Here is a 16,558-nt window from a genome sequence, read left to right on the forward strand (position 1 = left end):
AGATAATATACGACAACTACTAGAAATAATAGAACATCATGAAACATATAAGAAGCCAGGAATGGTATTTATAGCGGATTTTGAAAAGGCATTTGATAAAGTAAGACTGGATTTCATTTATAAATGCCTGGATTTTTTTCAATTTTCGGTAATTCTCTTATAAAATGGGTAAAAATAATGTATAGCAACCCCAGGTATAAAATAGTAAATAACGGCTACTTCTCATAGAGTTTTGAATAGTCAAGAGGAGTTAAACAAGGGTGTTCGCTGTCTCCATATCTATTCGTTATGGCCATCGAAATGCTAGCTATTAAAATCAATAACAATAATAACCAATAACAACATTAGAGGATTAGAAATCCAAGGCTTAAAAACAAAGGTGTCTATGTATGCCGATGACTCAAGTTTTATATTAAGTCCGCAAGCTAGATCCCTGCAATGTCTCATTAAAGATAACTTTTCTGTACTCTCTGGACTCAAACCTAGTTATGATAAGTGTACAATATTACGTATTGGATCCTTAAAAATACAACTTTTACATTACCCTACAGTTTACCTATAAAATGGGCTGATGGTGAAGTAGATATACTCGGTATTCATATCACAAAAGATATAAATAAGCTCTCCACAATGAATTTCAATAGAAAACTTGCAAAAATAGACAAGATCCTGCAACCATGGAGAGGTATATACCTGTCTATTTATGGACAAATTGCCCTGATTTAACTCCTTAGTTATATCTCAGTTTACTCACTTACTTATGGTGCTGCCTACTCCTAATGATTTGTTTTTCAATTCATTTGAGCAAAAAATATTTCGCTTGATCTGGGACGCTAAACCAGACAAAATAAAACGTGCCTATCTATAAAATGAATATGAATTGGGTGGGTTGAGATTATAAAAAATAAAAGCACTAAACCTCTCTAACAGCTTCTCTCATTCAAAAGTTTTATTTGAACCCTAAATGGTTTTCAAGTAGATTACTAAGAAAAGGTCATCCATTGTTTAAAAATGGCCTTTTTGCCTTTGTGCATGTCTCATTTTTGATTAATTGAAAATTATACTTTTTTCAAAGTATCTCTCTTTTTCAAACAAGCATTGCAGAGCCGGCTACAATTTCAATTTCATCCCCCAGAAAAAATAGAACAAATATTACAACAAATATTATGGCTGAATTCAAATGTGCTGGTTGATAAAATACCTATATTTATGGGAAAGATATTTGAAAATTGTATTTTGTTCTTAAATAATACTGTAAATTGGAATGATAGAGTTATGTCCTTCATGGAGTTATCAGAATTGTACTGAAAGGTCTGCTCAATCCAAGAGTACAACCAATTGATTACAGCATTGCCCCAAAAATGAAGGAGGCGGTGGCAGTGGGAGGAGGTAGGGAACTGGTCTGTCTACCCAATATAAAGGATCAAAACTTGCAGAGGAATAAAAATAGCATAAATAGGATGTGGGTGGCCAGCAGAGATGAATGGGATGGGCTTAGGGTTGGTGTGGAATTGGAGACAAGTGGGAGTAGAGTTGCTGTGTGAGAGATAGAATGATGGTCAAAGATAAAGTAAAAAAATATATAAAAAATGTAAGTACAAATAAAACATAATAAAAAGTACACTAAGTGGCAGTGTTTTTACAACTAATGCCGGTTTGCCTGAGGCTGATGCCGTGCAGGTGTTTGTACACATGCATATACACACACTCTCATTCAAATAAACACATACAAGAACACACACATACATGTAATAGTGCCAGACATGCACACAAACATATACAGTTGGCATTGCTGTTATGATTTCAGTTGTCCTTGATGTCCTTTGTTTTAATTTAAAAAATAAAAACATTTTGTTTGCTGTTTTTTCTGTCTTTTCCTTTTTTCTCTTTACCGGTAGTTCATTCTCTTGGTTGTTGGTGCATTGGGGGGTTCTTGGGAGTTGGAGAATGGAATTAATTGTATTTTTTATTTTCTTCCTGGGAGGGCTCTCGAATGGTTGAGGGACAGCTATTGGGGTACTGTGGGGGGATCTTGGAAGGTTTGGGTTAATGTTTTTTGGTCTGGTGGTAGATCGGTCAATATGCCCTTGAGCAGGGCATTGACCCTGGATGCTTCTGTGTGTCACTGAATGGGAATCTGTTGGATGACTGGTATGATGTAGTTATTGAGCGGCTTCACTGCAAGTATGTTTAGAATATTCAATAAATAATACAAGGTAAATTAATAAAACAATATGGAGCTATACCAGATTTGGTGTAACATACAGTAGGGTTTAGTGCTTCTGATGAGGACTGTGCAGTATGTGCTCGAATTACAAAGTGACTGACGATGAATGGAAATGGAAACTTTATTAGGTACTGTATATGTATCCATGGTTGAATTAGGTTTCCCAGAAGATCCCCATCCATGCTGGGAAGAGCCCTTCTGTGGATGCGACCATTCCCAGGCGACCTGCACTGCGGAGCAGCCAGAGACGACCAACGAGAGTGGGGCTGACCAGGAGGAGGGTGGGGCTGAGGATGATGAAGGTGGAGCTGAGGCAGGGTCTGATTTGAGTACTGATGAGGGAGCTGCTGATTTATCCACTGGGAATGAGGAAGGTGGGGCTAAGTGTGATGTGGTAGGGACTGAGGTAGAGAAAGAAGGAATGTACCGGGAGGAGGGTGGGGCCAATGACAAGCTGGGTGTGGCTGATAATGAGATGGGTGTTGCAGAGGAGCAAGGGGAGGAGCTTGAGTACACACTAAAGATGTCCATGGCGTTGGAGTGAGAGGAAAAGGATAGTGTCAACGGAAACATAAACTGGCCGTTCTTAGATGAAACAAGAAGCAGAAGAAATAACCACAAGGAAACACTATTGATTCTTCCCTAAATTCCTTCCTATACTTGGGAGAGAGGAGTGCAACCTGCAAACAAGTCTGAGTACGTCTGTCAATAAATATTTCTTTCTAGCCTCTCAAAGCTTCAATACTGGATGGGCCCTAGCATGAAGGCTGGCAGTTATCCAGTCTGTAACAGAGTAGAGGAGCAAAAAGCTCCACCTGAGAAAGATGGTATCCCTTCTCTTGCTAAGTGACAGTCTGAAGCAGAAGTCATACAGTACCCACAGTATTGTACCAGTGTCTGGTTAAGGAGTCCACCATTGAATAATACCTTTGACACAATGTGCTTACAGTAAACTGACTGATTGGGATTGTATTGTGCCCCTGCACTTCTGGACTTAAGGATTCTTTTTGTCCTTAGTGCAATAAACTGTTTTTAGAATCAATGTGAAATTTATCTAGAACTTCGAGACCTTGGCTCTGACATTTGTCAAAAATGAGTCACATAATTGATCTTTAGCTGGTTCTACATGTCTGTGTGAAGAAAATTAAAGACTACAAAGTTCAATCTGCATAAACCCATCTGGACTTTGCGCTGTAAGATTATCTGCAGTCCAATCACAAGCCTGAACAAAGAGACGTGTTCTGATTGGTCTGTCTTTGCCATCGCCCTCTAAGTATGGTCTATGCTAGCCAGAAATAATGGCACGCAAGCAAAAAAAGTCTGAAATAAGTAAATTGTGATGAGTCAGAACCCATGATCAGACTAATTACTACCTATAGTTATATCATTTATGTATTCAAATAGCTAGTTGTGACTGAACATATCTGCAATTGCAACTTCTACATTTCTTCTAATGTCTCAGGATTTTGATGCTCTGCACTCCAGTTTCCTTTTAAGGTGAGGTCAAATGTGTAATGAAAGGATTCACTATAAAACACTTGGTCTGGGATGTGAAAACTTTGATTATTAGTATCTCAGAACTATGCTTTGCATAGATTGAACCTTAGTATAAATGATAATTGGTGACCTTGGGACTAAGGTTCAATCTACACAAAGCATAGTTCTGAGATACTGATAATCAAAATGTTCACATCCCTGGTTACTTCATGGCTATAATGCAACACTGGACCACTAGTTATGAAGAAAAACTCACTTTTATACACTATTGATTAACCTGTATGCCAATGTTATAAAAAAGTAGTCACTGCTGTGGAATATCTCCTGGTTGGACAACCAACAACCTTAAAATAAAAAAATAAGTCTCAAGTATGTGTCAAACAAACACATTGGCACCAAATGAGAAAAAAGGTTTTATTTATAGAATTTAACATTCTACCAATAGAAAAGCAACATCCAATGTTATTAGCAGAAAGCGTACAATTCACTTGTTTTCAGTAAGTGGCATATTGTCACAGTACAGAATTTCCCCATTGCAGTCCAGTGAGTGGTGCCTTGTTGGATTTGGTTTCTGGCCACCGCAGTGTGACAAGAAGTGTGTAATCATTCTGCGTCCTCCAAGTCTCAGATATCCATTGGCTCATCAGGTTTGTCTGCTGCAGGCTCATCTGCAGCCTGGATGACCTAAAGGACAGACAGAAGGAGAGGTTAGCAGTGGCCCACGTCTTGATTGGCTACCGTTCAACGTTATGACAATTCCAACACTTGATGTGTTCAGGCAATTTTGTGATGTCATGTTTGTTAACCACTCTAATATATTTACATATACAAATATCTTTGAGGGTGCATTATACTACCCTGGATTCCAAATGAATTGTTCTGTTTCAGTGTGGTTCCAGGCTAGCATTAATCCAACCACTTTCCTCAAATTACATCCATTGTTAGCTCCAAGCCGAATCCTACCTTTCTCTGTGGCCTCTCCTCTAGACCCACGAGGAAAGGAGCCACGTCATCATCGTCGTAGATGGTGAACTCCATGTCTTTCCCCACAATACCGATGGAGACATTCTGAAAGGCAGGGAGAGCTACTCAGTAAAGGCCTGGGTTGTGTTCATTAGGCACCAAACAGAAGAAAACCGACAAACAGGGAGGAACTAACTGGACTGAGAAATACAAATTTTATCATAAATGTAGCAAAACATGCTCTGTTACATAACTTAATAAACACAGCCCTGTTCAGCAGGGAAGGAGGGGTAAGATCAGTTGGTTGAGCCATAGCAGCTTACCTTAGTCGTGAGGTCCTGTTCAGCAGGGAGTGTTTCTCTGAGCCCAAGCAGACCATGCCTGATCAGCTCATTCAGATTAGCTAAATACAGACAATGCAATGGACAAAGTGATAAATGCAAAGAGCATGTGCTGAAATGTGTGTGAGGTACTACAGTTAACAAGCATCAAACGGTATCTACTTTATTAGTAAGTGTCTGAGTAGACATGCATTTGTGCCCTCAGGTATGTATTTGTGTTAGTACTTGTGAGAACTACAAATACAGTGTGTGTGTGCATGCTCTCACAGTCCAGGAAGGTGTTCATGTTTCTCTCTAGGTATGTGCGGGCAGACTGGGAGCGGGCTCCAATGGACATGGCTTTGCAGTCGAAGTAGTTTGCAGAGGGGCAGGTCTGGAAGATATGAGGCCCCATGTCCTACAAGAAGAAACCATATGGAGAGAATGACAGATGCTCCACATTACTAATTAGTATTGCTTTAAGAATCACATACTACTTCTAGAGTGTTACACCCCTTCATCAGCAGACCTAGTTTCCATTAAAAAAAGATGACAAAGAGAACTCACGTCGTAGCCAGCGATAAGCAGTCCCACACCATAGGGTCTTCTTCCATATCTCTGTGTGGGGATTTGGGTTTCTGAGGGACTGTTAAGTCTAAAGCACAGCACGCCAATTCCCAAACCTGACCTCACCTATTAACTCATGAAAAGGCCAAAGTGTACATTTTGACATTGAAACATTGATTGGAATGCCGGTGCAGGCTTCTAGAGGTGAATATGTGAAAACACGACAAAGGATACTGCTTCCAATGAGAGTGACGAGGCGCGACACTGGGAGAGGCCTGTCAAACACAAACCTGGAGTCCAGGCATTCCTGCCTCATGAAGTTACTGTCAAGGATGAAGGAAGGGGAAATCTTGACACAGATTACAGTGGATACACTTTGCATACGAAGTCATGGTATTCCTGCAACTAGACACGAGATGTGTGTGCGTGTGTGTGTGTGTGTGGTACCAGAGGAGCCTGGCATCTGCAGTCAGCCCGGCAATAGAGATGCCAATGTGTTCATCAACATGGAGGATCTTCTTCTGGTGAGCAGCCAGCTCAGACTGGGCTCTCTGTGGATAAACACAGAACAGTCTCACTCAACAGCCCATTGATAGTCACTGCAAGTGTAGAAAGTACTTAGTCAAGAGTAAGGTACTACAACCGTGGGACAGCCACATTTTTATTTCATCCCAGGGTATCTTACCTGGCCTGGCACACCGGAAACTTAACTTTTGCTGAGGGTGAGGCGCTCTTATTCATTTAAATTAAACCTGGGCATAGGAGCACCGTCTACTTAGCACAAAATTACCCTCTGGTTCTATTTTCTAGATTGCAAAGTGTGGCTCATGTCCGCATCCAGTGTAGCAGGTAAATAAAATAAAAAAATACTTTTCCTGACGTCTCGGTGTAGCTCCTATGTAACTCTTGACAAAATAAAGCTGTCACAGTGTAGAATAGAAGTGGGATGTTACTGGGAAATACCTTGAGAGCAACCAGGACTGCATGGGTTCTGGACTTGAGCCCCACTGTAGCCGAACCTTGTTTCACCGCCTCCATGGCGTATTCGATCTGGTGAATGCGCCCCTGAAACAAGTGCATTGATAATGTTACCTTATTTGGGAGACACTGCAGGGAATCTCATTCCCCAAACATTTAGAATCATTTTCATTGTCCGTTGAGTTATGTTAATGCTGTAGTGAGTACCTTGTAAGGTCGCTTTCTCATAAGGCAACATGGCCCTTACCTGAGGACTCCATACGGTGACGTCATTGTCGTACTGGTTACGGAACTACAGAGAGACAAAAAGGCAGTAGTGTCAACGTTTTCACGGTATATTTGTCAAGAAATACACATTACATGTTTTACTTACGTAGTTATCTGGCATTGCGATAAGTTATCTACCAAAAAACAACGACACAGAACGTGTTTGCCACCCTAGACTATGGTATTGTACTGCTATAAATAAATTATAGCGCAAGCTATCAAGCAACCAATCTTGTGGCTTTGTTTACAGTCACCTGGCATGGGGGTGCACCTACAGATTCAGTCAGTAGAATAGGACCTCTATGGGTGCACCTCTCATGACGTCAAACACGTTTGAAACTTTTAGAGGTAGGTATGACAACTAGCTACATTTGTTTCAAGCCCCAAAGTAGCTTGTTGCAAGCATTTGGAAGACAGCACCGCGAACAACCATGCAATTTCAATCAGCCTTTGACTCCATAGGTAAGGACGGTTGACTGCAAATACCAATGGCATTCGGCAAAGTTGGGTAACCTTTATGGCAGTCAAAAAACGAAAGTGAAACAATCAACATTACACTGGCTAACGATAGCTAGCTAACGCTATAGCTAGCTACCTAGCTGTGTTAGGTAGCTAACTAGCCATCTAAAATTAGCTAACTTAGTTACGTTACTATGTAACTAACTGTTAACTAGGCTAGTACTTTTTATTTATTTAATCTTATTGAGATAGTTTGCTAACCATCTAGCTCGTGCATAATTATAAACTTCCAGATGCTTGCTGTTTTGTGCTTACTCATAGTGCACTCGTTTCCTCTGTTGTGCTCATAGACTTGTGCTAAGCTAGTCTAGCTAACGTAAGGTTAATATCCTTTCAACGAGTGATAGCTAGCTGCTCTAGCTAGGATCCTTAATTATCGAACACTTTTGCCATTCAATAAATGCGATTAATTGTATTACTTATTAAGCAACATTCGCGCTTAGAAACGTAAAATAAAATGCATGCTTTATTCATTCTTACCATCTCTGCTGTTGCTTGGTGAACTGTGACTCTGGATTGATTTATTTCCCTAGATCTGTGACGTAAGGCAAAGCAGTAGATCTCAGAAGTCCATCCAGTAGATTAAAATTCGAAATCCAATCCCGTGGTGTAAAGCCTTTAAGGAATACTTTAAAGTAATTTTACTTATTAAAAAAATAAATATTTTGGGCAATTTTTACTTTTACTCCACTACATTCCTAAATAAAATAATGTCCTTTTTACTCGATACATTTTCCCTGACACCCAAACGTACTTAGTTACATTTTGAATGGTCAGCAGGACAGGAAATGGTCAAATTCACGCACATAAAAAGAAAATCCCTGGTCATCCCTACTGCATCTGATCTGGATCTCTACTAAAGTATGGCAATTGGGTATTTTACCACTGATGTAAGCAAAGATTGAAAACGTTAATAATTTTTTACTTGACCAAAGACTTGCAATTTTACTGTTTAATTTAAATGATTCCTGTCAATTTTGATTTTGATTGATGTTAAAATCCATTCCAGAAAGTATGTGCATGGTTCTCAGAACGTTGCAATAACTGGAATGACATATTACTTGCAGTAATAAAAGCAAACAACATTTTGTTTTAACATTTCTTTTTCTGCAACGAAATACATAATTGCAGTGTTTCTAGATGAGCACTGGATGGCAGCAGTAAATTGGAAGTTTACATCACAGGCTACAGTAAACTGATACTGTGTGTGTGTGTCCACTTTTTTTTTCTTTGACTGGTTGGCTTTGACAGTTATTTTGTTCAATAGGATTCATTACGCTATACATTGTCTTTCTTATTTTATGAAGTATACAGTACTACAATCTCTCTATAGGGGACTATGGCATAGGTCAGGTAGTCATGTTTTTCCTCAATCTGCAGGGTTGCTATTTCAAGTCAGGACAGGTCTGCAAGAAATGCTTTGTATTTCATTTTCAATGTACAGAATTCCTTTGAATGGTGTTTTATCACTAAGTCCGGCTAAATCAGTCAGAGCTACAAAAAAGAGGTCTTGTCAATTCAGTAGTGTTGAGCTGCCATCAAATTAAACCTGGATATGTTGCATTCTGAATAGACAAAATGACTCTCGAAGGAAAAATAACTAGACCAAAATAAACTTGCATCACTCCAATCAAAGCAGGGATAGGCCTAACAACAGTGTAGGCTACTTTTGATTCACAATGTGCAACAAGAGCATCATGGTCACAACCCATGCTCTGTAAGCCTGTCATAACAGCAGTGAACACAGCTGAGTGTAGTATACAACATGAACAGGCTCATGGATGCAGGGTTTATTTGATCCCTCTTTGAATCCCTCTCTCCCCACTCTCCACCTCTCTCCGCCCACCCTGTCTTTTTTTATTTGGGTTGAAACGGCTGGACACTGAGAGCCGAGACTCTGTTAATGATATCTGATGTACCCTTGATCCGGAGGGAGATTAATTAAGGGAGCTGTGCTGACGAGCCCTCCTCCCCTGCCAAGGCAGATGCAGTGGTGGCCATTACGTCAGCGTGCCTCCTTTGTGATTGAGCTTCTAGGAGCTGTGCTGAGCTCAGCATATTTCGCCAGGGCTTCATTTAACTCTGCCAAATGGCCCCCTTTTAATTTTTCAAATGGAAGAGTGGCCTGAGTCACTCTGTGACGGGTCCAAGCCACGCCGCCAGTCCTCACACGCAGGGAAGGAAGAGGAGGAGTGCAGAGGTGTTTAAAGGTGTAGCGTTATGGATTGGGAAGACGAAAGCAAGGTTGCTCACCCAGACCAAGTCTCGGAAAAGAAATACGTCAGTGCATTGTCAACTGTACTTAGCTATCTCAATCAGTGACACAACAGTGTGTGTTACCACAAATCCAGAAAAATTGTCCCTCAAAATGTGCTTGAATATGTTTTTGAAGCCCTTGTGGGGTTCCGGCCCTTTGACCCTCATCACTAAGGTCATTGTCATCACAGACAAAGTCAAGCATTTTCATGATTTGGAGTTGTAGTTGGACCTCAGAGGTGCATCTTAGTCCTCCCAGCGACTCACTGGAGCGAGAGATGATGACATCAGCGTCAGCAGTGGACCTGTACGTGCCTCCAGATATGGATTGCTAGAGTATCCGGAGTGACTAAATGTGTCTAAATATGCCCTCATCTCACACCACTGTTTCTTAAAATAGGCCAGCGATGTGTTTAGCCTGGGAATCAGCTGGACTAATGGGCCGGTCTGCCAAGTATGCATTAAGCTGGCAGGTACCACGGAGCGGGTCAAGGGTCATCAACAGCACACAGAGTGAACGGAAAGCCCTCCTCAATAGGTTTTATGAGCATGTATACATATTCATTGCCTTTTCCTTTTTCCACTAAATGTCAGGACACGCAGCAGCAGGTGGTGGAGGCGTTGAGAGTCATGCAGAATCTTGCCATCCGTTTCCTTGCGTTTTCTCAAAGAGTTTACACAGCATTTTGGCGGTAAATGGTTGAAAAGGCTTCTTCTGTCTCAAACCAGGAAGAGCCCATTGTGGAGCACTTACTAATATGAGAGCCAGATAGATTGCATATTCACTCAGCCTTTGGATCTAACAATAGCTAGCCAATAAGTGGCGAACCTCATGCTGTGTCACACATTTATACAGCTCAATCCCCTAGACTAGGGAAACGCATGGAGGTCATGCAGCAATGATGGAAGTTGACTGTTTGACTGAAGACACCAGGGTTCAGTTGTTCAGCCTTCTAGATATATAGTCCCTCTCCTCTCTCAGTGCTCCTCATTCGTTCTCATGTCTCGTTTTCCATGAGACAAATGCTTCCTCGTTAGAAAAAAATGCCTCCTTATCTGATGTTTTCTGTGTTCCCCTAAAACATCACTGCTGTAGATAATTTCTAAACATTTTCAATTTCACAATTTTCAAGCCCCATAATACATTTCGTGCTGGGAATCATGGAATCAAGAAAATGTCACTTTGATGTTCATGCACTATATGGATTTCAGTACAGATTGTCTCAGTACAGATTGTCTTAGTACAGGGGCCAGGAACCTGATGGTCCAGAGCCACATGGAGGCTCTTTAACTGTCCCTTTGTGTCTCAGTGGTGATCTATAATTAGTCATTTGATCTGATCAATACATTGTACAATGCCTGATTGAGATTCATGTATGTAGATAAACAGCCATGTTGTCTCTCCCCTGAATCATCTGGCCTTTGAGGTTCTGACTGACAGCTGTGATGGCTCTTATGTGTGTGGTGTGGTGTTTTGTGGGACATCATGTGTTTTTTGATGTGCTATCGTTCTAGGCTGCTCTGATTCTGCTCTGACAGGTGTGACTGGCAGGCTCTAGCCTCTGGGCCGTCAGTGTCCATCCAGTCAAATAGAGACAGGAGGAGAGGGTAGTCCCCGCCTCCTCCCCTTTTTGCCTGTCAACCATGATGTGAGCGTGCGGTCTAATCGGAAATCAACAGGTGGTCTCGGGAGCGGTCCATTGAGGGAGATTCCACGGCAGGACTCCAATACATCAAGGGCAGGATGATCTAGGGAGGTCTTTTGATGTGTCAGAGTGAATTACTCCAAACAAGTGTTTCAAACCCTCAGGTGCTTTTCATGTGTGACAGCTAGGATGTTTATCACAACTGTAATTTCCTGGCAAGGTTACTCATATGACTGGTGAGAGGGGAAGGGGGAGTGTTATCCTCAGATAAAAAGAAAGCTTTTGTCATTGAACTGTCATCATTCTCACATCAAATCGTCTTATAGATGTCCCTGCCTATTGTAGCACCTACTTCTTGGTGCTTTCTTCACATAAAGGTTCTTGGCTTTTCAAACAAAATAATCACACAACAAGCACTGACAGACAAAACACAACTCCCCCAAGTTAATGTAGACACCATCTATTTCTTCAACCTCCATTGTCAGTGTAGATGGAGAAATCTGTCGATGCCAAGTCTGGGAAGCAAGAAGACGTCAAATCATTACTGAACTCAAAGTATTTCCCTTGCTCCCCGGCAAATGCTCAAACATTAATTGCATTTGCTCATCCGATACTGTAATTTTGGATTAGCTAATATGAGAGGTCACTTTTGGAGACGGGAGAGATTCCTGGCTCCACTTCATCTGCTTTATGAGCAGCCTCTTCAATTTTCTCACAAATTTTTCTCTGGAGTTTGACAACAAATCTATGAGCTGGGTTTTCAGCCTGTATGGGTTGGGTATGAAATGAGAATCCTCAGGAATGTGTCATTAGTCAATCTGCTGTGAAGCACAGTATCTTATATTTTCCTTAGACTCACTATAGTGTAACTCATCAACAATAATACTGTGTTTATAAATAGGGTTGCAAATCCCCAGTTGGACAAATTTTGGAATCCGCTTGGAATAACCCGAAAATCCGGGACTCACTGTTAGTCTGCACCTGTTGTCTACGAAGCATGTGTCAAATAAAACATTTTTATTTGATGCTCAATATGTAGTCTGTCCATGAGAGATTAGCGCACCTCTAATATCATTATCTATTCCGATGAGCATGGTATTTCTCTCTTTAGCCAGTACATGTTGAATGGCTTCACAGCATAGTGCACTTATTGAATTGACACCCAATAACTGATTCCAATCACTACCCATGTCTGTTTGGCAGGTTTCACATTCATGTTCTATGTACATATTTATAGAGCACAGATGTCAAAATGTTTTTTAGTAAACACATTCAAGGAACATTCAAGGTATATGAGGAGTTAGGGATTGTTTCATACCCTTCGTTGAGCATATAATGTCATCCAGGAGAGACTGAAGGATTCATTCTGACACAGTGGGACCATGTCCCATTGCAGAGGACTGAGCAGGAGAGCAAACCAGGACAGGGATCGTTGTCCATCAGTATTGTGGGAACAGACCTGGGAAAATACAGTACAATCCATGACATTAAAAGCTTAACCCTGATCACAAGTATGTTCTTTGCACTTGGAACACTTTTGAATGAACTCATGAATTTACTATAGGACATTTAACAGCCAGAACACTTAGCAAATGAACACTGACATTGCATCTGATTGAAGCATGTGGAGACTCCTTTTTCACTATATTGCATTGTCATCTACACGTACTTTTGATACCTGTGGTAGACAGTAAAACTTCAGGCCAGAATTCATATAGCACATTCCCACTCTCTGCTTTCAAAGTTGTGTTTGAGTTGCACAGCAGCGTGTCTGTTATGGAGGGAGATGACACTTGATTTCCATTGCGCCGTGCAGAAATCCACTTTCTGCAGTTGATTGAATCTCAGCCTTAATCTGAAAGTATTCACATCCCTTGACAATTTTCACCTTTTATTGTGTTACTCCTTACATTTAAAATGAATTAAGTTGTGATTTTGTGTCACTGGCCTACACACAATACCCCATAATCTCAAAGTGGATTTATGTTTTTAGAAATGTAAATTTATTAAAATTGAAAAGCTGAAACGTCTTGAGTCAATAAGTATTCAACCCCTTTATTAATCCTAGCCTAAATAAGTTCAGGAGTAAAAATGTGCTTTAACAAGTCACATAATAAATTGCATGGACTCACTCTGTGTACATTAATAGTGTTTAACATGGTTTTTGAATGACTACCTCATCTCTGCACCCCACATTTACAATTAAGATCCCTTAGTCAAACAGTGAATTTTAAACACAGATTCAATCACAAAGACCAGGGAGGTTTTCCAGTGCCTTGCAAAGAAGGTCACCTATTGGTAGATGGGGGAAAATGTTTAAAAGCAGACATTGAATATCCCTTTGAGGATGGTGAAGTTATTAATTACACTTTGAATGGTGTATCAATAAACCCAGTCACTACAAAGATACAGGCGTCTTTCCTAACTCAGTTACCAGAGAGGATGTAAACCTCTCAGGGATTTCACAATGAGGCCAATGGTGACTTTAAAACAGTTACAGTATTTAATGGCTGTGATAGGAGAACTGAGGATGGATCAACAACATTGTAGTTACTCCACAATACTAACCTAAATGAAAGAGTGAAAAGAAGGAAGCCTGTACAGAATACAAATATTCCAAAACATGCATCCTGTTTGCAACAAGACACTAAAGTAATACTGCAAAAAATGTGGGAAAGCAATTCACTTTTTGTCCTGAATACAATGTGTTATGTTTGGGGCAAATCCAATATGACACATTACTGAGTACCACTCCATATTGTCAAGCATAGTTGTGGCTGCATCATGTTATGGGTATGCTTGTAATCGTTAAGGACTGGGCAGGTTTTAACTTGGTCATTATGGGGTAAAAACAATCCATTTAATCAATTTTGAATTCAGGCTGTAGCACAACAAAATGTGGAATAAGTCAAGGGGTGTGAATACTTTCTGAAGGCGCTGTATATCGGCGCCTGATCCTACATAAGCTATTCTACTCTGAGACACTTTCTGAATAACAGCCCAGGGATTCACAAACCAAGTTATCAGTCGATGTCCTCATAATAACGGTCTCGGTTATCATACAAGCCTGCTAAGATCTAATGCTATGAATTGGTGTCGCAAGAGTTAGGTGGGGGGCGAGTGGTCAAGTGTTGTTCCTTAGCTACCTGGCTGCTCCTTCGGCTAATCTATTCATTAAAGTTGTTAATGGGCTCTTGTGCTTCAGAATCTATCATGTCACAATAATTACTTTTTACGATTGACAGCACTTTCACTGCGTTTGACTGATTGGCCAAACTGTCCCGTTTCCCAGTAATGAGGGATAATGCAATCGCTAGATCTGAACATGGCGTATTAATTTCATTGTTGCCACACCGGCTGAGCCATTAGCTTCAAGACTCAATTACGTCAAAGAGGGTGACATAACCAGAGATGCGAGAGAGTAAGGTCAGAGGTGAAGTGTGGGATGGCCTCAAGCCGCCTCCTGCTTTGGCTGCCTTCCTCTGAAGAGATGCAAAATACCCGACAGAAGGGAGTGAATGGCGACCGTGGATGTCAAGGAACTCAGAAGGTGTAGAGATTGTTCCAGGTCCTCTCTTCGAAGAACAGGTTGCACCTCAAGTAGTTTAAAATGTCATGTTTTTATTGTCACGTGCAAAAGTACAGTGAAATGCTGTTCTTGCAAGCTCTTTTCCAACAATGCAGTAACCAATATCAGTAGTACTATAAAATAAAGTGGAACAAAAACACACGAGAGATAGAAATAAGATGAACGTGCTCACACCAGGACTACACAAAACAGTACAAATATGATACATTTTCTCCCCTTGATCAAAACAATAGTTAGCCTACGTAGAGTAAATTTGTTGTCAACACTTTACATTGAGCTGCTCTTATACCTGTGTAATAACACTTATTACTACTGTAACGACACTGTTATTACACATTATTTCAGTAATTGCTTTGTAATTGCACAATGATGGAGTTAAATAGTTTTTTAAATATTCTACAAGGCTCAATATCCATTACTATGTGATTATAATACAGTTACTAAAGTACCACGTAACATGTTAATATAATGTTATTACTGTAGTAATTACAGGGTTATTACACCGATATGAGAACAACTTAATGTAAAGTCTTCCTGCATTTTCCAATTAATCAGCAACCTGGTTCTGCAGACCAGATCTTTTGGAAGTGAAATACACAGTACAGAAAAATTGGATACTCCTTCATTTTTAACTCTCAGCTTTGCTGTGGAGGCAGAAATGACTGCAGACGTTGGCCCTCTGCCATGTTTCATAACCGCATACCGTTTAACTTTCTATAAATACCGAAGGACTCGGTCCAAGTTGATCAAGTGTGATTGAATCTGAAATGGCTCCAAACGTGGGAGCCAAGTTTCCTTGAGGAGAATTGCTGCCTCCATCCTGGCTTCTGACTCACTAAGATTTCTTCTCCGGTTGCATTGGGATGATTGAGCCAAACGCACAGTGGTGTCACTGCAATATCAGCCCCCCAAAGCAAGATGGTTATCTTTTAAAAGTGTAGAACTTACAGTGTTGGGCAGTAGTGAACTACATGTAGCTCAACTAGTAATTGAATTACATTTTGCTGTAGCTTGGTGGTAGTTGAACATGACACTTAGCGTCATAACACGTTATGACACGGTCATAACCATGTCATAATATGTCATAAGAGCAGACATAACTTGTCATAATATGGTCATGACTCTATTGTGTTTTTTTAACGTCTTATTTTACAAGTGTAAAAAAGCGCAAAACCTACCACACAAGGCAAACCATTCCATTACACCATAGCCTACTTGTAAACATTATGTTTATGTTATATAACATTTTCTGAAATTGACCATATTAAATTATCATTGTAATTGCACACACGTAATTGCACAACTACAACCACATACCTACCTCAATGCTCTGTTGCTGATGACTGGGATGAATGCAGGAGCAGATTTCAGGTGCAGGGCAAGACACTCATTTTGTGACTGATGACTGATATAAGATCATGTACGTGAGAGGCCTATCTGGCTTGTATGATTATGATGGTCATAATGCAGCTTGACAGTGTCACAGCGATTTAGATGGTATAATGATATACATTGCTTGTTTTGTCACATAAACTGAATTTAGACGAGCCATTCGAATTTTAGCAACCAGGAAATGGCAGAGCGAATTCTGAATATTTCATTTCATTTGAAAGTTGTTTTCTGCAGCCTCCCTCAAGGTCTTCACCTCCACCCTTGGATGCAGCAGATGCATTACTTTTTCTGAAAATATATAACTAAAGAACTGAAATCTGAGAATAGAGTATGCTAC

The 16,558-nt window shown here is 40.4% G+C and overlaps 1 protein-coding gene across 1 annotated transcript; it reads right to left on the minus strand.

The window, feature by feature from the left end:
- Nucleotides 1-4,124: 4,124 nt before the first annotated feature.
- On the minus strand, nucleotides 4,125-7,918 carry LOC129854985 (proteasome subunit alpha type-1-like). The gene is made up of 10 exons (XM_055922205.1): nucleotides 7,819-7,918; nucleotides 6,800-6,844; nucleotides 6,538-6,639; nucleotides 6,022-6,125; nucleotides 5,809-5,897; nucleotides 5,575-5,645; nucleotides 5,296-5,425; nucleotides 5,011-5,090; nucleotides 4,688-4,792; nucleotides 4,125-4,408 (listed from the first exon to the last, which is right to left on the minus strand). Exons 1-10 carry the CDS (start codon nucleotides 7,819-7,821, stop codon nucleotides 4,349-4,351), a joined length of 789 nt encoding a protein of 262 aa, XP_055778180.1. The 5' UTR covers nucleotides 7,822-7,918; the 3' UTR covers nucleotides 4,125-4,348.
- Between the last annotated feature and the right edge of the window lie 8,640 nt (nucleotides 7,919-16,558).

The sequence above is a fragment of the Salvelinus fontinalis genome, chromosome 5 (assembly GCF_029448725.1).
Source record: "Salvelinus fontinalis isolate EN_2023a chromosome 5, ASM2944872v1, whole genome shotgun sequence".
Classification (NCBI taxonomy): domain Eukaryota; kingdom Metazoa; phylum Chordata; class Actinopteri; order Salmoniformes; family Salmonidae; genus Salvelinus; species Salvelinus fontinalis.

What these genes read in the sequence shown, in the direction of transcription:
- LOC129854985 (XM_055922205.1), bottom strand. An exon ending in GCAGATGCCAGGCTCCTCTG is followed by an intron (nt 5,898 to 6,021) that starts GTACCACACACA and finishes CATCCTTGACAG; the next exon opens with TAACTTCATGAGGCAGGAAT. An exon ending in AACAGGACCTCACGACTAAG is followed by an intron (nt 4,793 to 5,010) that starts GTAAGCTGCTAT and finishes CCTGCCTTTCAG; the next exon opens with AATGTCTCCATCGGTATTGT.